At 34.8% G+C, this 23972-nt stretch overlaps 2 protein-coding genes across 2 annotated transcripts; both read right to left on the bottom strand.

Moving 5' to 3' along the window:
- Positions 1–1263: 1263 nt before the first annotated feature.
- On the bottom strand, positions 1264–3135 carry LOC105964569 (F-box/LRR-repeat protein At3g26922). Its single transcript, XM_012989079.2, has 3 exons — positions 3064–3135; positions 1648–2682; positions 1264–1545 (listed from the first exon to the last, which is right to left on the bottom strand). The coding sequence occupies exons 1-3, from the start codon at positions 3133–3135 to the stop codon at positions 1264–1266; spliced, it is 1389 nt and encodes a 462-aa protein (XP_012844533.2).
- A 16700-nt stretch (positions 3136–19835) lies between these two features.
- LOC105963267 (putative calcium-binding protein CML18) lies at positions 19836–21895 on the bottom strand. Its single transcript, XM_012987664.2, has 2 exons — positions 20994–21895; positions 19836–20219 (listed from the first exon to the last, which is right to left on the bottom strand). Exon 1 carries the CDS (start codon positions 21512–21514, stop codon positions 21017–21019), a length of 498 nt encoding a protein of 165 aa, XP_012843118.1. The 5' UTR covers positions 21515–21895; the 3' UTR covers positions 19836–20219; positions 20994–21016.
- Positions 21896–23972: the final 2077 nt, after the last annotated feature.

Genomic DNA, 23972 nt, shown 5'->3' with positions numbered 1-23972 from the left:
GTCAAAAAAAAATTCGCAAATACCCCCTTGTGTAATACTTTTCGAAGCTCACCGCACCCATTATCATTTTAATGGTTGACTGAAGGTAAAAAGACAAGTATACCCCTAAGTAGTATAACATAAAATTATATTAATTTAAGAGGCTAAATTGGAATTTTGTTAAACTTTTAAAATTTAATTTGAGGGACTAAATTGCAATTTTCCAAAACTCATTCATTTTTCTGCAATTTTGCCCAGCCACAGCTCCAAATCCCCACTCTTCCTCTCAATTTTCACCATACTTATCATTCACCGTCGCCGCTCACCACGAACCACCACACCCATCCATATTTCCCACATGTTCTTTCCTGTCCCGCTATTCCTTGGTCGAGAAGAACAACAATAACACCTTTTCATTTTACCCCAAGCCGAAGCTTCTTATTTATTGATCTTGCCCAGCGTTCCATCAATTGTTTGGGCTTCTTCAAGCTCCGATTTTTTTGGTGGCGGCATAGAAGCTCGCGGCTTGATCGATTTTGTTGATTTCTGATAAAGGGTCTGTAGATGGGTTGTGTATTGCGTTTTTGCAGGTCTAAAAATGGTGGCGGGTCCGGCGATGTTGTTGTTGAAGTATGAGGGAGAATTGGAGTGGGGATGGGCCGAGGTTTGCACTCGCTTCTCCCAATTGGGGGCGCCCCATTTCGCGGCGGAGGTGAAGCGGTGGGCAGCAGGGGACGATGAAGAATGGGGACGATGAAGAATGAAGAAGAGGGAAGGAAAATGAGCTGGGGACATTTTTGATATTTCACAGTCGAAAATTGAGAAAAAACCGCAACAGTAGCGCGTGAGAGACACGATTTGCTCTCAAGGGTCTCAATGCCTTGACTTTGTTTACACAGGGGGGTATGAGCAAAAATTTTTTTTACAGGGGGGTATTTGACAATTAGAGATTTCACAGGGGTGGTATTTGCAATTAACTCATATGTTCTGTGAGTGGTCGATTTTTTATTTTTTTTTATTTTTTTTTTATTTTATGAAGACAGGTACATATTGCTGCATATAGTGATACATGTGACTTATGTATTTGATTTATGTTGATATAGTTACTTTAATGTATAATGTGTTTATTGTAATTTACGTAATATGCTAATCATGTCGGAAAAATTATCGAAAAAGAACTACTGTTATGTATATATAAACTTAAAATAATTTTGTTTAATATTCTCAAAGCACAACCAAGCAGTATATAATATAAATTCGATGATCTTGGATTACATTAAATATCTAGACAACAACAAAATTAACCGAATCTTGTAGTATTGGTTGAAATTCTTTCCGCACACGAGCGATTGTCCTCTCTCGGCTTGTGTAGCTTTTGTCGGAGCTAATTTTCACGATAAGTTCTTCAAGTGCCGTAGCTTTTCCAACAACGAGCACCCCGAGATCCAATTCATTCGGGGACGCTTCGAGTCCCGACAGTTTCACCGTTTGCGGATGATCATCATTTGAGGCCTTGTTCACCACCTTCATATGATAGTACTCTTCGTGAAAGTTTGTTGACGTAAACTGCAAAATTATAACAATATATTAATATACATATATGAATATAATCGATTCCAGTTGATCAATTTTTGGATAATATATAAAATATTAGGATATATAAAATACCTTAATCTCGAGTCTTTGCAAGCACGGACAAGCGTCGATGAAACGAACGAGGTCGTGGAAGCTACAAGTATTCCTGTATAGATGACATTCCAACTCCACATGTTTAACCTTCGCCAATTGCTCACTAATTATATTGCCTCGCGAGAGGATTTCAGTTCCGATCTCGACACAATTAGTGTCCAACTCAACAAGCCTCGGCACATTTTCTATCACGCGGAGACAATAATGCGGAATTTCATGAAACCTCATAGATTCGAGGTTCGTCATGTCTCTAATCTCCATGGTTTTGATACTCCAACACGTACTTATGCTCAAGTGCTTCAACTTTGGCGCCAAATCGCCAGATATACGCACGTCGCTTAATGCATCGTTACGCGAAATCGAGAGGCGCTCGAGAGCGACGGAATTCAAAAGCAGTAGCCTCAAACCCTCGTCGTCGAAATCAACGCCTTGTAAAGATAGTTCTTTTAGGGATTTGAAGGCCGGTAAGTTTCTTTCGAAATTACAAGGAGGAATGGGAAAACGGGCCGATGCGTGAACGGAATTTAAGTGTAGGTGGATGGTTCGGACGACTTTTTTGGAAAACGCGAAATCGAGCCACATCTCGATTGGCCATGTCGTCTCGTCCGACCACGTGTTTATCTGGAACCAAGGTAAGTAGAGTTGAATTTCTTCTAGAGCCGCACCTCCCTTGAGTGAATCCAATGTGCGATCGATTATGCTAGCGCAATTTCTTACGACCTGCTCCTCGAATACTCGATCTTCACCTTTTTTGTTGCGGCCGCGCTCCTCTTCTTGATCTTTAAATGCTTGTAGTTGTTTGGAGGTTGGAGAAAAATCGAGGCGGGTGATGTACATGTGGAGCCCACGCCAACGTGTGGATAAGACGCTCGTGCACACAGCTTCGGCCACCGTCAGCCGTGAGATTATCGATACGAGAATATCGTCCGGCAATCGGCTGATCTTGTCCACCCCATCATCATCATTATCAATATTATTAATAATCTTACAATTACTTGCTGCTGGTATTTTTTCCTACAGAAATAAATTAAACATATATATCGAAACACATTACTCTTCAATTCAATACACAAGAGAAACACAAAAAATAAACTGCATTATGCATCTTGAATGTACGATAACATAAACAGAGGAATCTATTCACAAATCACAAAAACAATAGACCAGAAGAGTCTTACATGATAAACAAGTTTTCTGAAAAACAGAGTGACATATATATGTGCATACACCTATATATATATATAATAATAAAAAATAAAATAAATTTGAGGATATAATACCGATTAGAAAATAAACAAGATGTTGAAGTACGAACTATAACATGCTCCGATGCAATGAAAAATATCACAAAAAAAAAAAAAAAATATAAACAAGAGAGATTTAATTAATAATTACCTTAAGTAGATTTTTATCTTTATTAATCTTCATGTAATTTCTCTTCCTTCTCGTCGATCTACTGTTCGTCATCTCTAATTAATTTATCTACCCAAGCAAAAGACAGAGCGTTCTTCAATATGCGTACGTAGTATGGATATTTATAATATATACATCAACATATACATATATATATATATAGAGATAGATAAAGATTAGGTTTCATATAATCTAAACAGAATCACATTAGAACTAGATTTTATGTATATTTTACCATAAATAAATAATATTAAAGGCAGATTTGCATTGTAATTAGGGTACACGTATATTTTCCTAATCTTTATATATATAAAAAGGGTTTATTAGGGATAACCCCCTTGTTCATATTTTCTAATGAGGTAGATCCAATTAATTTTTCCCTTTTTGAGATACACCCAAATTTGCCAACTTGGCAAAATATATTATGTAATTTCCCTTTAATACCCCTTTTTTATTTTGTTTTATTTTTGAACGGTATTTACTTTCTTAACTACGTGATATGAGATTGCTGATATGTTGCCTAAAATCACGGAATAAAATTACGTGAGTATATTGGCGGTTTCTATCAAATCTTGTACAACCGGTTTTGAAGAATTTATCCAGCGTTTCATCGTTTTCCATCGGATTTGAAGATAGGTTCGGATTTCATCGTTTTCATCGTTTTTCATCGTTTTCCATCGTTTTCATCATTTTCAATCGGGTTCGGATTTGAACCGGTTTTGAAGAATTTATCCAGCGTTTCATCGTTTTTCATCGTTTCCATCGTTTTTTCAACGGCGTGGAAATAGGTTCGGATTTGAGCGTTCATCGTTGTCCGTTAGAAGATGATGATGTTTGTTTGGAAAAAGGATTGACAGAGTTAGAAGAGGATGGTTCACGCAGATCGGACCAGAGTTGTTTTATATGAGCTTCGTAGTTGGTTTATGCAATAATCGGAATAATTGTCCGCTGTGGTCGAGTTCATGTTTTTTATCCCGATCGATAGTTGGTTTATTTGTTTATAACAGCCGATTTAAGTGTGTTGGGTAGTACATTAAAATATAGTTCGTAGTCTTTTTTAATTTAGCGTATGGATTTTGCATTTTAAGTTTATTTTTGATGATATTAATGTATTGTCATTCAAATGTATTTGCAGTCTATTTAATCATTTTTTAGTATTCTGCATTTTTTATTTTGTTTCATGATTTTAGGTTTTTTCGATGGCGAATTTCGTACGGATTTTGTTGAGGTTTGGTGGGTTGGTTGCTATAAAGAGGTGTTTACGATGTAATGGCTCGGTAACTTCGGTTAAGTGTTAAACCGTTGTAATACAGTAGTATACTATTATGAATATCGCATGATACTACCATTATCATTTTATTATACTATTATGAGATTATTAATGTACTAGAGTTTTTTAACTCGACATATTGGTTTGATTGTGTTATGATGTGTTTATGTATTTTATCAAAACCCTAGATTGAAATTATGAGATTATTAATGTTCTATTTTATTGGTTATGTTGGAATACTTTACGTTGGTGTTGTTCTCAATGTTCTTGTCATTTCAGTGGTATATTGTTTGTAACACAATTTCATATCACTACTATAACCGTAATATACTATCATAGCAGATTAATGTACTATATTGAAATTATTAATATACTATGTGGTTGAATAATACGGGATCCATAGTCGATTAACGAGATCCATAGTCGAATTAGATCAATAAGATAGTCTATTACACGATATAAGGAAAATTACCCTAATTGATTAGTATTTCAAACAAACATATTATTCAGTTTCCATATATATTATTATTTTTTCATATATATTATTATTTACCATAATCGTTTTCATATAATAAGGAAAATTACCCTAATTGATTAGTATTTCAAACAAACATATTATTCAGTTTCCATATATATTATTATTTTTCCAATAGTCAATTAACTAAACCCATAGTCGAATTAGATACATGGGATAGTCTATTAATTTTAAAACACAAATCCGCCGCCGTCACTTCTCAAATCTAGGGTTTTGATGATTCTTCGGCCCATAGTCGATTAACGAGATCCATAGTAAAATTATACCAGTGGGATAGTCTATTAAATGATATGGGATAGTATATTAATACAGATGTAATTCGACTATGCATCTCGTTAATCAACTATGGGCCGAAGAATTATCAAAACCCTAGATTTGAGTAACCCTAGAGCAGTGACGGCGACGGCGACGGAGGTCTTGGTCGTTTTTTGCGGTCTTGGAGGTGGAGGTGGTCGGATGTGGTGGTGGTGGAGGACTAGGCTATGGTGGAGGTGTTGCTTATGGCCAATATCGTTGTTATCGTCGTTGGCCACCGGCGACAACGGTGACGGAGGTGGCGGCGGTCGGAGGTGGAAGCGGCGAACCCGGCGGGAAAATAGGGAGGGATTTCGGAGTGCAGAAAATCGTCAATCGCCGGTGTATAAATTTCTGGTTTTCTTTGGGACGTTTTGCAGATTTTGATAGTGGTTTTGTGGGGATAGTGTTTTAACGGGAAAATAGAGAGGGATTTGATATTATTTCAATAGGTAAAGTAACGGGATTTGTGGGATTTGATTGAGGGTACTTATGTAATTTAGAAAAGTTTGGGTTTTTATCAAAATGGCAAATTTAAATTTGGATCTACCCCTATTATTTGAATGTTTAAGGGGGTTATATCTAATAGACCCATATAAAAAAGGTTTGTCCTGAAACCTAATTGGCAGTTTTTGTGAACTTTTATAACCCTAAGGATATTTTTGTCGTTTTCCTAATTAATTTTTTTAAAACTATTCTTCGAACAAAGTATTCCTCTATCTGAAATTTGTAATCGGAACACGTTCTGCTTATAGGGTGTAAAAACTTTATGACGGGTTCAAAAGAATAAAAAAAAAGATCCTAGAGTATAAATATAGATTTTTTGTGGATGATTGTACTTATATAATTTTAATTTTTAAATTCAAAAAAATAAAGAGTTCTTAGGGATAATTACAGTTTTGGTCCCCCAAATTTGCACGTTTTTCATTTTTGGTCCCCCATTTACCGTCGTCAACAAAATACACATTAATGTTGTCACATTTTAACACATTTAGTCCCTCCGTCTATTTGACCGTTAAGAAGTAACGGTCAACGGCTGAATTTGGGATTTTTCTTTGAGAAAATTGCAATAAGACCCCTGTATTGTTTCAAAATATTCTAAAAATCTCTAAATTTTTATTCAACCATAATTTAACCCCAATTTCATCAATTAACCAATTTTAACCAATGACCCCGATTCTTCAAAATTGGGTGATCCGACCTTGACTTTCTTTTTAACTCGGTTGACTCTTTTTTCGATTGATTTTTTTTGCCGCTGTTGACCGATGTTGAATGTCGGGTTAACATCGTTGATATTTTTCTCTTGATTTTTATTTTATTTTTATTTAAATTTTTGAGTAATGGAAAAATATAATTTAAAAAAAAACGGCAAGAAAAAAAAAATCATAAAAAAAAGTCAAAATAAAGAAAAAAGGAAAAAGTCAACGCATCTCAATAACGGAAAAATTTAAAGACAAAAAAAAAGATAAAAATTAACGGCCGGTGTTAGCCCCACCATTTACTAGAGTGGTTATCTCATTCCAAATTACTCCGCACATGCCTAATTCATCTTCTTCATATTTTTTTGGGAAGAAATTTGGGATGCACTGGCGGTTCCACGAAGAATAAATTGAGGGGAGCAAATTATGGATTTTAGAAATTTTTTAAATCGTAGTTAGGCCCTAGAATTTTAGATAAAAACTTTATTTGAAGTTTGTAATTTTAATATTATGATACTAGATATTAATATAGTATTATTATTGTGTTCTACGGTAAATCGGTAATTGTGTTGATTAGGAAAAAAAATGTCGCAAGAAAAAAGTTCATAAAAAATCAAGAAAACTAAAAAAAGTCAACATTGTTAACCTAGAATATATGTCGGTGAACGGCGTCAAAATTATATTAAATAAAAAAGTCAATGCCGAAAAAAAAAAAGTAAAAAAAAAAAAAACGTCGGTCAACGGTCAGCGAAATGCTGGTAAAAATCGGGGTCGTTTGTCAAAATTGAATAAATCATGAAATTGAGGTTAAATTATGGTTGAATAAAATTTTAGGGGTTTTTAGAATATTTTAAAAGAATGCAGGGGTCTGAGTGCAATTTTTATCTATGAAAAATCCCAAATTCAGCCCCAATTCAACAGTTGACCGTTACTTCTTGACGGTCAAACAGACGGAGGGACCAAATGTGTTAAAATGTGACAATATTAGTGTGTATTTTGTTGACGGCGGTAAATGGGGGACCAAAAGTGAAAAACGTGCAAACTTGGAGGGCCAAAACTGTAATTATCCCAGAGTTCTTATCATATATAAGTTTAGGTAAGATAGTTTTTTACATTAAACCAAAAGAACAAAATCTTCCCAAGAGAATTTGTTCTTCCTTTTATCAGTGAGAAGATATTAGATTTTTCTTTTCTTATTCAAGAAAGGAAAATCATATATATATATATATATATATATATATATATATATATATATATATAAATAAATTTTTCACGTTACGTTTAATATTTTTGGTAATGCTCCATCGAATATTTTATGTGTCTTTCACCTTAACAGGGGGAATTTGTTGTCAGGGTAATTGGTAAAAAAGTGTCCCTGTTGTTACTTGGTTCAAGTTTGTGTTTTAAGGCTCTTCTAGATTTGTATAACTTTGAGGATGTATTTTTATCATATTTATTTGTAGGAATATTACTCTTTTATTGTAATTTAAAATTTATTATACTGTATATAGATTTTTATTGTCATGTGTTTGACTAATAATTTATTTTCTCCTTTTATTATATATTCATCTGTGCAACGCACGGGGCAAAAATACTAGTAGCGATTAATAAGGTGAATTTTGAGTATTAAGTTATATTATATTACGTAACATATAATTGAAAAATATGACTTTTTGGGCTAATTAAATTAATATTAATTTTATTAGATAAAGTGGGTCTCTCATCTAATAAGGAATTCGGACATAAGATTAGACACGGTCATGGGCCGGTTTTCGGCTCGGAACCGGCCCGTTGACAAACCGGACCGGCCCGGTTCTTGAAATAGGTGAACCGTGAACCGCCGGGCCGGCCCTGCGGTTCACCCGAAATAAGAAAAAAAAAATTAGAAAAAAGCTGAAAAGGCTTAAAAACTTGAACCGGGCCAGTGAACCGGCCGTTAATTGCTCTTTTCTTAATTTTCCCCCATTTTTTCGATAAATACCCTCACACCCTATTTTTTTTCTATAAAATTAAGTTCAAGTCATTTTATTTATTTTCTTTTGTCTTTTTCATATTTAAAAGTAATTCTTTTAATTTATTTATCCATCAAGTATTTTCGAAAAAAGATATTACCTATATAAATATAAATTTCCGGGCCAACCGGAAACCGGCCCAGATAGGCCAAGAACCGGAGTGAACCGGCGGGCCGACCCGGCCCGCCGAACCGGGTGTAGTACGGGCCGGTTCCGGTTCCGGAAAAAATGAACCGTGAACCGTACCGGAACCGGCCCGAACAGGCTCATGGCCGTGTCTACATAAGATTATACCTTTTTTGGTCTTGGGCCTATCAAAAGCCCATAGTCATTAGAGATTAAAAAAACGGCGTTATCTTACATACCCCCTCCCCCAAATAAACTAGAATAAACCCAAACTCAAATCATCATTTGACATACCCCTGGAGAAGCAAAAGTACTATACTACCTTTATAAACAAATTTTCGGCCAAACCACATTCAACATTTCTGATCATGTATTTATCATTTTCGCTAATTTATTTATTATTATTTTTCTCTCTTTTTTTTTTTCAATAAACCTGTTTGTTAAATATATATATATATATATATATATATATATATATATATATATATATATATATATATATATATATATATATATATATATATATTTATTGTAATATATATCCACTCTAAGGTACTTGTGGACTAAGTCAAAACGTGTCATCCTCTCATCTTTTTGATAAGCATGACAAATCACTTTGAAATTCTTGTATAAATAGATGGCACCATCTATGTGCCTTCAAAAGAAAAAGATGGCACCATCTATGTAAATCTATACAGAAGCTTTTGGCTTCAATAAGAATTCAGAGAATTTTTTTCTTACAGCATACAACTTCAATATACAGTTTTTATATTGCACACACCTTGTTCCATTTATTCGTATAGTTAATATACGTATTATACTAAATGATTATTCTATAACACGTTATCACCACGAGATTTTGCTCGATAAGGATTTGCTATTTTCGTATTCTTTTTTCTATTTTATTTTATGAAAATCCAAATCCTCGATTTATTGTCGAAAAGACAAACGAGAATGATTAGCGAATACTTAGGTATTTTATACGCTATCATTTCTCAAAGGATATGATGGATTCGTGTATATTAATCTATTACTTATTTATTTGTTGAATTGCTGTTGAAATTTATATTTACAAGCTTGTGGATCCCAAGCAGTGTTATATGCACGTGCTAATTTTAACAGATCTGTGGGCCGACTTAGAGGCCAAGATACTAATTCCGAGCATGATGCTCGTCGAGTAAAAGATATAATAATCTCAGTTGAATGTCGATTTAGAGAATATGAGATTAACTCCGAGCAAAAGCTCGTGGAGTTGGGGAAATAATAATCTTCCTTTAAAGCCGATATAGAGGCTATCCTTTGAACTTCGGGCATAGTACCCGTAGAGCTACACAGAGACCGTATAGAGGTCATACTATAACTCCGAGCAGATAAACACGTTGAGACAAGAAAGCCGATTTAGAGGCTAAATCTTTAATATAGCTCCGAGCTTGAAGCTCGTTGAGACAAGAAAGCCGATTTAAAGTCTAAATTGTTATTATAACTCCGAGACTAAACTCGTAGAGATAAGAAAGTCGATTTAGATGCTAAATCACAAATATAACTCCGAGCCTGAAGCTCGTTGAGTCAAGACGTGGTAGTATCCGTCAAAAGCCGATTTAAAGGCCAAATATATAAATATATCTCCGAGCCTGAAGCTCGTTGAGTCAAGACGTGATAATATCCGTCAAAAGCCGATTTAAAGGCCAAATATCTGAATATATCTCCGAGCCTGAAGCTCGTTGAGTCAAGACGTGGTAATATCTATCAAAAGTCGATTTAAAGGCCAAATATCTGAAAATATCTCCAAGCCTGAAGCTCGTAGAGTTAAGACGTGATAATATCCGTCAAAAGCCGATTTAAAGGCCAAATATATGAATATATCTCCGAGCCTGAAGCTCGTTGAGTCAAGACGTGATAATATCTGTCGAAAGCCGATTTAAAGGCCAAATATCTGAATATATCTCCGAGCCTGAAGCTCGTTGAGTCAAGACGTGATAATATCTGTCAAAAGCCGATTTAAAGGTTAAATATCTGAATATATCTCCGAGCCTGAAGCTCGTTAAGTTAAGACGTGATAATATCCGTCAAAAGCCTTAAAGGCCAAATATCTGAATATACTCCGAGCCTGAAGCTCGTAGAGTCGCTAGACGAGGTAAAACCCGTCAAGAGCCAACTTAGAGGCTATTAATCACAAGCCCAAATATAAAGGGTTTTGGGTTATTTTGTACCCAGTGTATATATATCTCTCTCGGAAGATGTGATTCCCGAGATTGAGTTATTTTGTGTGCATCCATGTTTAACCTCTCTTGGATAGTGTGATTCCCAAGATCGAGTTGTTTTGGGTAAACTCATATGTACATATCTCCCTTGGAGGATAAATACCCGATGTCGAGCTGATTGTGATACGCGTACATGAAAGACATGGACAAATATGACTATTGCCTATTCGATAGCGCAACTACGCACTCAATATTCAATAATAAAATATATTTCTCGAGTGTGAAATTGTGCAAGGCACAAGTTAAAATCATATCAGATCCCGTAGAGATATTAGATGACTCCGGGAATGCAACAATTATGTTGCCTAATGATACTACGTATGCTTATCTACCCGTAATATAGCATTTGCGCGTTTGTTGGCACATATTATTGTCCAGCTCTGGAAATAAATGTAGAGCACCTAGTAGCATACGTTCACACTCAAAATGGACTAGCGGAATCTTCGATTAAACGCGTCCAAATAATTGCTCGTACTTTGCTGACGAGATATAAACTCACTAGTGCAGCATGGGGCCATGCAGTAGTGCATGCATCAGTACTGATTAACTTATTCTCCAATGCTTATCATATGCATTCCCCAATGCAATTGGCATAAGGCTTCGAGCCCGATATTTCGCACCTTCGCACATTTGGTTGCGTTGTGCAAGTACCAATTCCTCCTCCTTAGAGGACTAAAATGGGTCCCCAACGCCGACTTGGCATTTACGTTGGGTTTGACTCACCGTCGATTGTTAGGTTCTTGGAACCAATGACGGGTGATTATTTACCGCTAGATTTGCGGATTGTCATTTTGATGAGACATTACTTATACCGATTGGTAAGGATATTCAGAATATCCGTGATAATGATAAACAAAAGGCAATCGACAATCTCACATGGTGTGAGCAACATTTATCTCATCTAGATTCATGTACCTCTGAATGTGAAAATGAGATCCATAGAATCATTCATTTACAAAATATTGCCAATAGACTTCGTGATGCATTTTATGATGCCAGTAAAGTCACGATATCTTATATTCCAGCTGTGAATGTGCCAGCTAGGATCGTTGTTCCTGAAGAACATGCGAAAATGAATGATGATCCCCACGACAAAAACGGGCTAGACCTATTGGATCAAAGGACGTTGTTCCTAGAAAAAAAAAAGAGGAAAATCAATGAATCCTCAAATAAGGTGGTTCCTAGTGAGTATGCTCCAGATAAATCTGTTGAGCCTGATATCGAAAAAGTAATATCCAATCTCGGGAGTACCGAGAATCTCATAAGTTATTTCAATAAAATATGGGATATAAATGACATAATCGTCGATTATATTTTTACATTCTTGGTTTCTCAATACATTGTGTACGATGATTATAATAATGAACAATGTTTTGTAATGTTGCAGGTACATCTTGTTGATTTACCAAATAGACATGTCCACTGCCATGATAATGTTGATTATATAGTGCAGGGAAGAGTCGGATAAATAAATATAAGAGTAAAAAGCAGTTTACCCCCTAAACTATGAGCCGTTTTGCACTTTACCCCCTAAACAAAAATTTTTTGCACGTTTTTACCTGAACTCATTAATTCGTTGTACGGTGCCCCCTAAACTTAAGTTTCCGGCAATTTTGATCGGAATGTCAAAACACATGCGTTGCACGTGATATTTGTGGGGGTAAATTCGTCACCTCACTTATATTCTATATATTATCTATGAATTAATAATTAAAAAAAAAAAAAAAAAAATTGAAAATAAAAAGAATCATCTTCCTCTTCCGTCCCAAACCACCGTCCCAAACCCATCCCAGCCAGAAAATCTCGCTGCCCCCAACCGCCGATTCACTCCGCCTCCATTCCTTCATTCTCCCAATTCGCCACCACCTGTTTTCTTGACGTTTTCCTTTACAGATTTGATCCATGGCTGTAAGAAGTAGGTCGAAATCTTTGGCCCAATTGTTTAGGGGGAGAATGCTTCTCCGATGAAAAATTTGGGGGATTTCGGTAAATATTTGGGGCTTGTTTTGATCGTAGTGAAACCTTGGGTGTGTGTTTAATGGCTTGATTTTGTAGTTGTTGAAGAGTTTGTCGGCGGGCAACGAGCTTGGCGACTGAAATCGAAGGTGAAATCGGATGAGGCGGCAAAGCTTATTGCTGCTTTGGATGTTCCTGGTTATTCTTCCCTATGCCGCCGTGGAAGTCGTGGTAGAAGACGGCGATACGGGTAGAGCTGGAGGAGGCCATGGTGGGTTTCTTCGATGAAAAATTTCAACCCCTTTTTGCCGTCCGGAAATCCATCCACTCGTTAGCCTTAATAGCTCCTTGGAGAATGGAGATGGTTTGGCTTTTTAGATTTGTGTTTTTTTTTTTAATTCTTTTGAAGAACACTTTTGGCCTCTGTAATGGCGCTCTGCCCCCAAGATTTCTTAGGGGTTGCATTTGCTGTGTCAATAATACCTTTAGTGTGTGTTTGAGAAATGTCGAGATGATTTATGATTAGTGGGAATTGAAATTTGTTTGGCCTAGAAATTGGTGCACAAAAGGGTTTTGGAGATGAAAAGAAGCAGCCATGATTCAAACCAGGGAGGTGGAGAAGAAGACCAAAATGGAAGAGAAGAGAAAAATTGAAGTCGGACAAGAATAAAAGTAAAAAGACAAATTTGCCCCTCCAAATCCCACGTGAATGGCACGTGCGTGAGATTCCGGTGACATTTGCCGGAAAATACCACCCTTAGGGTACCGTGCAACAAAAAAACGAGTTTAGGTAAAAACGTGCAAAAAAAAAATTGTTTGGGGGGCAAAGCGCAAAACGGGTCATAGTTTAGGGGGTAAACTGCTTTTTACTCTAAATATAAATGACGACCACACAAGCATATACTACAAAATTTCGTCCATACACTCTTGCCAATAGAAATTGGTATACGACATTCAATGAGAATTGCCAATATGGAGAAAGATTGATAGCTCCTCCGGAGGTTTACACTGCTCATTTTAGGGGGAGCAATAGTGCGCTGCACTCTTTTTCCCTTTTGACTGGTTTTGTCCCGTTGGGTTTTCCAGCAAAGGTTTTTAATGAGGCAACTTATGCACACGGCTTGGATTGAGTTAGCACTTTTTTTTCCTTCTGACCGGTTTTGTCCCACTGGGTTTCCGGCTTGAGGTTTTTAACGAGGCATACATATACATTTTACTCATCCAGTTTATGACCACTACTATAAATACTTAGTCCAACGGGGAGTATTGTAATATATATCCACTCTAAGATACTTGTGGACTAAGTCAAAACGTGCCATCCTCTCCTCTATCTAATCTTTTGATAAGCATGACAAATCACTTTGAAATTCTTGTATAAACATATGGCACCATCTATGTAAATCTATACATAAGCTTTTGGCTTCAATAAGAATTCAGTGAATTTCTTTCTTACAGCATACAACTTCAATACACAGTTTTTATATTGCACACACCTTATTCCATTTATTCGTATAGTTAATATACGTATTATACTAAATGATTATTCTATAACAATTTTTATTTTTTTAATATTTTTAATTTTTTTAAATATATATATATATATATATATATATATATATATATATATATATATATATATATATATATATATATATATATATATATATATATATATAATTTCCAAATCAATATGTTTACTGTACTGAAAATAACTACATGTAAATGTAGCAACTATAGTAATGCGTAGTCATGTTCTTTTGTTTAGCCCATATTTTTAGTCGATCAATTATATACACACCCACGAATAATGGCTAATAAAAAAGAAATTCATAAACCCCAACAATAAAAAATTACAAATTTCAATATTTATATTATAAATCGCATCAAAACCAATAAAATACAAATAAAAAATACACAAATATACGCATATGTAACTACACGTTACTATAGTAATGTACAGTAATGTATACAGTCTGTTGAACAAAGCAGATGTAACTTCAAACAAAAATTTTGACACCTTCAAGGAAAGGATCAATGGCCTTCATTAAGCTGCAATTGCAAAATCAAAACAAAAAAAAAAAATATTTTAGTGCAAATGAACAAAAAACAAAGAAACATCCTTAAACAAAAAAAAAACACTTAGAGATCGAGAGAAATAAATCTGAAATTATAAAAATGAAATATAAAAATAAAATAAAATATAAAAATATAGAAATAAATCTCAAAATATAAAAATTAATGAAATTGACATCAAAATATAGATCCCGACGAGTCGAATCCAACGGTGAATAGCCCGTCAAATTCCAACTAACGAAAAACAAATTACACCTCTTGTAAGAACACCGTCGTCGAAATACGGCGACTAAAAAAAATGCAGAAACAGGTCTAGCACTCCAAACTGAATAAAATATCCAACAAAAAAAGAGCTCGACGAAAGGAATCCAACGATAGTTGAACCATCGAATTCCGACCACCGGAGAGAGAGTTATGACTCCGAGAAGTAAAATCGCCGGTTAGAGACCTTAGGGGGCGGGACTTGGATCTGGGAATTGAGAGAGGAAGATAAACACCATATGAGCTGGGCTAGGGTTTAAAACTGATTTAAGAGGGTACTCTGAGAACTTCAGGGTGGGCTAGGAGGGTATGTCAAATTATTATCTAAATGGAGGGGGTTTGCACTAGGGTGTAAAAAACATGGTAGCTAGTTATATATATTTTCGAAATGATGGGTCTCTAAAACAATCGTAAAAAAACTAGGCAATATTAAATTATAGGTTAAATTACGGTCACCCTCATTCCTGCGGTAAATTACTAAAATATCCCTCATCCCTGATTAATTATAATCACCCCTTAATTATTAATCTCTATACACATCAACCCTTATGACGCCAAATTAAATAAAATTTTCTAGATTATGTAGAAATATTTCTAGTTTGTACACCTTTTGTACTCAAATGTAGTTTTTGATGCAACGTACTGTGATATTCACAAGTCAAGAGACACAAATGTTACGATCATCTTGCTTCAAAAAGTGGAGTTCGAATGGGGTAAAAACGGGTACAAACTGGAGAATATTCCACATAATCTAGAAGATTCCATTAAATTTGACATAATAAAGTGAGCATGTAAGAATATTCATAGTTGATGGGGCAGTAGTAGTTTCCTAAACATGAGAAGTTTTTTTTGTAATGTGATCTTACCTTTAGGGGTGGCCGTAATTTAGCATAAAATATATATACATTTAATTATATATATATATGATATTCCAATTGTGAGAGAGGAAATTAATTTTGTTTTGGTTTTTTTAGCAGCTACAAAGAGGTATTTAATTATCTCAATTAATTAAAATGTCAAAAAATCATATAATTAGCGTAAAAAGGGTTATAAAATAAACATTATTAATGCGGAAAAAAACTCTTTAATTTAAATTAACTAATAAAAAAATGGGTTACTTATTTGCACTTAATTAAAAGAGGGACATCCAACTTTTTTGTCTTTTAAATAAATCTAGCTCATTCAAACTTATTTGCAAATAAGGAAAATCCTTTTATATATACCAAAATTACCCCTAATTCATTGAAACTCAATTCAACTCCAATTTCATGATTTACACCCCAATTTAGCCCAATTTCATCAATTAACCAATTTTAACTCTAATTTCAATTTTGACCCAAATTTTGACTTTTTCTTTTTTTTTTGAAATTTTTTTTTTCCTGAATTTTTTTTCCGGCCGGTCAACCACCGTTGATCGCCGGTCTCCGGCGTTGATTTTTTTTTTCGATTTTTTTTCTTAGAAGTTAGAACCCTAACGGAATAACTTATCCAATGCATTATTTCGTTAGAGTTTCTAATAATTTTGTAGGGGGTAATTGTAATTACCGATACTACAGCCTACAGGAACCTTAAAGTTATTTTAGCACATCTCAGGAGTGTAGGTGATTTACCCTACAAATAAATACAAAAAAGAAAATTAACATATATCATTACGAAAATATTACCATAGAATTACAAATTTTAATATAAATATTTACAGAGTAATTATTTTAATCCAAAATTCTAAAAATTACACATGTTAAATATCTATCCACCTGGCAATTTTTTTTAATAAAAGCAATGTGTCATTTCTTATGAATTACTAAAAAAATTATTGAATTTGATGATAAAATTATAACTTTTTTATTACTACTATCACAGTAAGTAATAAAATAGGTTGACGGTTAAGTCAAGGGGGATAAGTGTATTTTTCAAAGTACGAGTGGGTAAATGCTACGTAGCTTATAGTACAAGGGGTAAAAGTGTATTTTACCGTACTTTTTCAAGGGTAAAAGTAGCATTTTGGAAAAATCAAGAATCAAATGAGTTAAGTATACCCTATATAAGCTATAATACCAAACCTTGGGGGAGGTTTGCCTAATGTTCAAACAATAGGGGTTTATCTACAATTACAACTAACGTAAGGGAAAGTATCCCAATTATAAATAATTCCGGCTGTTCCTGTCACCGGTGTCGTTGCATTTGATGATTCCGTTTCTTCAACAAAGATGAGACTCTCACCCAAGAAACCCCAAAATAATTGAAACTACAAATTTTCAGAAATCTGCTATCAGATATCATCATCTATATTATATAGCCCGACTTCCGATTCGAACCATCCGAATCTGCAAATGTGTTTGCAAGCCATGGCGAGATTTACTCGGCCGCCGGTTTCCATTTCTCTACTAAATCAGTCGCCGGACAAGTTATCGGCTACTATTCCGCCTCTTAAAACTACAGAATCTTGGAATTTGACGATGAACTGCTCGGTCTTGAACATCACTCTCTTTACTAACGTTAGAATGACCATCTCAACCAAAAGTTTAAGCTATTAATATTAATATCTCCAATACGCCCCCTCAAGTGCAACGATTTACATTTGAAGCTTTGTACTTGAAATATTTGAAATGAGTGGCGGTGTGATTTAAATTCAGGACCTTTTTATTTTGGCCTGACTCTGATACTATGTTGAATGATCATCTCAACAAAATACTTAAGTATTAGTAAAATGCAATGTTCTTAAAACCGGACCGGACCGGCCGGTCCAACCGGTTCAACCGCGAACCGGTGACTGGTCCGGTCCGAGTCGACCTCAAAACCCGTAAATGCAAAAAAACCGGGTCAACTGCTAATGAACCGGTTCAACCACGGTTGAACCGGCAAAAATCGGTAAAAACCGGCCCCAAAAACCGGATTTATGCACAGGGAGAAACAAAAAAAGAAAAAAAAGACTACCTATAAACATAAACTGTAAATTCTTTACACTTCTCTTGGACTTTTGATTTGTTAGAGGTAGTTCCAGTAGAATATTAACACCACATGAATATAGATAATGTTTGTGAGGAGTTGGGGAAGGCAAAAAAGAGAAGAAAAAAGTTGGAAGTGCACAACATAGAGGTGGAAAACGAGGAAGGAGAGAGAGGGAGGCGGTGGGGCTAGGTAAATAATGGGTTTCTATACTTATATATTAGGGTTTGGGGGAGTAATTTAAATAGTATTAATTGTTGTTTAATGTTGTTTTATTACTTTGTATTAATATTTTTTTTTTGAATTTTACTTTCTATTAATACTGAATACATATAAAATTACTATCTGAATATATAAATCTATATATTCGTAAATAAAATAGAATTAGTAATTTATTGTTAGATATTTTATGTTTTTCTTATAATATTTCAAACATTTATATTCGTTAATTTTTAATGACATATGTAATGTCTAAATTATGCTATTAATGTTTCAAAATTTATTTCTATTTTCTTTATGCTTTAATTTTATTGTGAATAATTCATAAATTACTAAATTAGAGTTTTTGGTTGACATTTAATGAATAATGTAATTATTGAATAAATATTTGTATAATAGTCATCTTAAGATTTATATATTAAAAAATCAAAAAAAATATATAAAAACCCGGTCGGACCCCGGTTGAACCGGTCCAACCGTGACCCAGTAGGTTGTCCGGTTCTATGTCCGGTCCGGTTTTCAAAACATTGGTAAAATGTATCATTTAAAATATGGTAAATTACAACCAGCCCTAAGGTATGGCTAAATTACAAACCCCCTCCTGTTTAGGTAATTACAAAAACCCCCTCAACTATAAATCTTTTTAATTACACGTCCACCTTTGTGGTTTCAAATTTAGTGGAATCTTCGAGATTATATGGAACATTATCACTTTTGTATCCGTTTTATCACATTCAAACTCCACATTTTGAAGCAAGATGATCGTAATATGTGTTTTTTGGCTTGTATATATCAGATTGTGGTGCATCAGAAATTGTATTTTTACACAAAATGAATACAAATTAGATCACATTCCACGAAATCTAGATGATTATGTTGAATTTAACACCACAAGGGTGGAGATGTAAGAAAAAATCATAGTTGAGGGGTAGATGTAATTATCCAAACAAGAGCGGGTTTTTCGTAAATTGACCATACGTCAGAGGGGTGGTTGTAATTTACCCTTTAAAATATTAATATCTCCAATAACTACAATCCAGTCACCAAATTCGACTCCTCCATGGATTCCCGTACTTATATGAGCTAAAGGGTTCAGAGCTAATGATCTGGATCTGACGCATTCTACATATGCAATCCAATCACTCGTGAGTATATTGAGCTTCCACACGATCGGATTATCAATTCAGGAATTGGGGTAAGCTAAATTATTGGCCAGCATAAAGTGGTTAGGATTTGCCATGATTTTTTCTCTGTGATGATGGTGATGATGGCATATTCGATATATTAAGGTGTACCAAGTCCGTTTGTCTCGTTTATGCTCTTGGTACATGAATGTGGATAAGCGTTGCCCCTAATACCCCGTTTCTATAAGATATAAGTTCGATTGGTTGAAGGAGTTTTCGATGTATCCCACTGCATTTCTTGATTTGATCTTGAGACGGAATTATTCAGCACTTTTTCTCCGCGGCAACACAAAATTGCCAAAAATAAATATGTATTTAATTTAACAAATTGCACATTCTTGCTATTTGGTGTTTGTAAAAAAAAATGAGCATTTATATTTCAGATAAAAATACTTTTAGGTAATTAAAAAAAAAAAAAAAAATGAAAGAGGGATCGAAGATCAAGAAGAGCAGTAGTATCATATCTACATGAGCAACCATCTTTACGTGTCTGATAAACGACAATCATAGTACGTATCGTACGTACGAGGATTCTTAACATACTGTACTGCTAATTTAAATACAAGATGATGAACAAGCTTTGTTTATGCAGAGCAACAAAATGCTAATATACATATGTATAAAAATTCATCATGCTAGAAAACCAACCAAGAAATCCATGGATACAAAGAGGTTTCTTGTAAGTTGTTGGTCGAGAGTTGACCGACCGTATGCAGAATCAAACACTTGTGCACAATTCAGATTTCCGAGGGGGAAAAAAATAATCACTCTCCTAAACTTGTTCCACGAAAATAATCCAAACCTGTTGCATGAAAGAAAAACGTATTAGGATTCTCGGTACTAATTCTTACAAGTTTATGAGTTTAAGGAACATGTTAGATATGTATTTCGAATAACGATGAAATATAACACGTATAAACAAATCGATTTCAGACGACTGCACGTTAAATAAAACAAGAACAATTGCCGGGTTGGGGTTCAACATGGCTTTTATAGTCTCTCTTAGTTTTCGTACTACGGGACGGGTTTTTACTATGGATATTGTCGCAGTTCAACTCTTACTCCTAGCAATTAAAGTTGCACTAAGAAAATACCATGAGAACAAACATATATACACTTATCTCCAAACAGTTCGGCAAGATGAACAACAAACAACAAACATGGACAATCGAACAACGGGAAAATTACAATTTTCATCCCTCATGTTTGCACTAATTTCACATTTGGTCCTTCCTGTTCATAAAAAATAAATTTGGTCCCTCATGCTTCAATAATTTAACACTTTTGATCATTTTCGTCGATTTACCGTTAGCCCGTCAGTTACGGCAATAATGGGCACACACTTGATTTCGTTAGTGCTAACGGAAAATTGACGGCCAGTACTAAAAATGTTTAAGTTTTGAAACATGAGGGACCAAACGTGTTTTTCTGTGAACACACAGGTGACCAAATGTGAAATCGATGCAAACATGAGGGGTGAAAATTGTAAATTTCCCATCTAATTAACAACCAATCAAGATTCATCATCACAAAAAAAAAAAAAAAAGAAAAAAAAAAAGAAAACGAAAATTCATACCTAAAAAACAAAAGGGAATATAGTCAAGCCCAAGAATTGTCAAAGGCAGCTGACGTAATCGCCTGAGAAAACTCCTGAAAGCTGATCCTCCCATCTCCGTCGGTATCGGCTTCCCTAATCATTCCGGTCAGCTCCTCAGCCGTGAGCGCGTGGCCGAGGTTCGCCATGGAGTGTGCCAGCTCAGCCGCCGTGATATACCCATTCCCGTCCCTATCAAACATCTTGAACAGGTGCTTCAACTGCTCCTCCGTGTACGGAGACTTCGCCGGCAGCAGCTCCGGCGCCACCAGCGCCACGAACTCCGAGAACTCCACCAAGCCGTTGCTGTTGGTGTCGGCTCTCTGGATCAGCGCGTCGAGCTGATCGGGGCTCGGCTTCAAGCCGAGCGAACGCAACAGGGAGCCCAGCTCGAGCTCCGTCAGGCTGCCGTCGTTGTTCCTGTCGAACGATCGGAATATTTCCCGAAGCTCCGCTAACTGGTCGTCGTCTAGTTTAACGGCCGGCTCTTTATTATTGCTCATCCCTCCAGAAAATGCTGGTAACAATTTCTTTCCCTTTTTGCCCCTCTCGTTGATTTTCGAGTGCGTGAAATTCTGCAACCTTGTGATTCTCTTTCTTCTCCACGTTAGAATCGGAAAAAAAAAAATAAAAGAGAAAAAAATTGGATTTTGATTTATTGATTTCAAGAAATTGATTCAAGCAGTAGTATGTTTGATTTCTTGATCAGTTGAATTCTTGTTTTTGTTGGATTTTTGTTAACGATCCACCACTTTCGAGGAGTGTTGGTAAAACTTTGAACAGAGCTAATCATTCGGATCTATTTTTATTTATTTTTGTTTTCTTTTTACATTTTAATTTGAATTTGGTGATTCATCATTTATTAATATTGATTTATGCTTGGTGGTACGTTTACTAACTACAAAGGTGGATATAATTAATTCTTTGGGTAAATTACGACGACCTCCCTGATATATGGTTAATTTACAAAAAAACCCCGTTTTGTTTGAGTAATTATAATACCCTCCTTAACTATGAATTGTCTTGCACGTCTATCCTTGTGGTGTCAAATTTAATGGAATCTTCTAGATTATGTGGAATATTCTACAGTTTGTACCCGTTTTACCTCATTCAAGCTCCACATTTTAAAACAAGATGATCATAAGATGTGCCTCTTGGCTTGTAAATATCAAATCGTAATGCTCATAAACTGCATTTTTGCATAAAATGAGTACATATTAGAGAATATTCCTCGGGATCTAGAAGATTATGTTAAATTTGACACCATAAGGGTGAATGTGTAAGAATACTCATAGTTGAGGGGTGGTTGTAATTACTCAAACAAAAGGGGGTTATTTTGTAATTTGATCATACCTTAGGCGGTTGACCGTAATTTACCCTTAATTTTAATGGGTTTCTTTGAACATTCAAACATGGACCCAGTGGATGTTTATTTATTTATCGAATAGTAGTTCCAAATTTAGTGAATCAAAAGAAAATACTTAGTCAAATAAATTATCTTGACTCGTCCCTGCTTGATTATATTATGGGGCAGTTTGTCAAAAACCCTTGTGTACTAATACTCTTTCGAATCAGGAAAGTCGGATATTTGCAATTTGCTAAAATTTATTTGTTCTTCAAACCCGCATTTATTGTGTAACCTAACTGCTCTATATCAGTTTCCGTTCAACATTGCTCCACTCCGTTAAATTTGCTCCACCTCCTCTCTATGCCTCTGCCTGGATCGAAACTCCACACAAACTCACACGCATAATCAAGCACCTACGTAAACACATTCACAACCCACACACACACGTACTAATGATTTCGGTTACACTCCTTCCCCTCTGGTGTCATCTAATAATTATAGAAACCAGAAATATGAAGAATTGTTAGGTGATGATTCAGTTTCAATTTATTTTAACTAAGTTGTGTAATCAAAACTTTGCAAATAAGAGTCTAAGTTGTCTAATTAACTCAAACATCATAATAAAATTACATTAAGTACATGTTTGTATGCTAAATTTTTGCTGTGTAACTAATCTATGTAAATAATTTTTTAAACTGTCTATATAAGTTGTGTATGTATTGTGAAATACATCTAAAGAGTTAAATTAATTGGAATAATAAATTAATAATAAAGAATAGAAGGAAAAATAAAAGAGTAGGAAAAAAAGGCGGTGGTAATGGCGGGAACTGCGTGAGACAAGCACGTCGGTCTTGCTGAAAGCGACTGCCGTATACTTTGTCAACCGTTTCTATTTATATTTGCATATTGCCTTTCATCAGTCTCGAAGTGCCCCTCCACATTTATCACTACTCTCATTATTTTTTTATTTTTTATTTTTTATTTTTTATTTTTTATTTTATTTTTTATTTTTTATTTTATTTTTGTTTTTTAAACATTCACTATCTCATTGCAGGCTTTCATGTCTTGTAGAGCATGTACTAATTGAGATTTTGAAAATTGAATCGGATCCGATTGGTCGGCCGAATCGGTTAATCAAACCGATGGATCGGTCCAATCATTTTTTTTAATCATTCGTCGGTTCAATTAGATTCATTTTGAAAAGATAGAAAAAAAACTTAAAATGTGATAAAATCAATCTAAAATTAGACTGAACCGAACAAGAATTATATATATATATATATATATATATATATATATATATATATATATATATATATATTAACATAAGTGTAAGGAGAAAATAAAAAAATATTGGTTAAAACCTATATTTAATAAAATTTAGGCGGGCAAAATCACATATCTAGAAAATATTATGAAAATTAACTCAATTGTTTTTTTAAACTTTGGGGGGCCACAACCCCCCTTGCGGCTCTGCCTGACAAACGGTCCGCCTCCGTTTGCATGTAGTTGGAACAAACTTTATATTGCTTCCATCTAAGTACGATTGAACATATCGAAATTAACTTTGTCAATTTTTATTTTTTTTTCGAAAGTACAAAACTAATTCAATT

The sequence above is a fragment of the Erythranthe guttata genome, chromosome 5 (assembly GCF_056151865.1).
Source record: "Erythranthe guttata isolate IM_541 chromosome 5, IM_541, whole genome shotgun sequence".
In the NCBI taxonomy this organism is placed as follows: Eukaryota; Viridiplantae; Streptophyta; class Magnoliopsida; order Lamiales; family Phrymaceae; genus Erythranthe; species Erythranthe guttata.
Note: the sequence above shows the minus strand (reverse complement) of the source record. Positions and strands in the feature narration are given on the sequence as shown.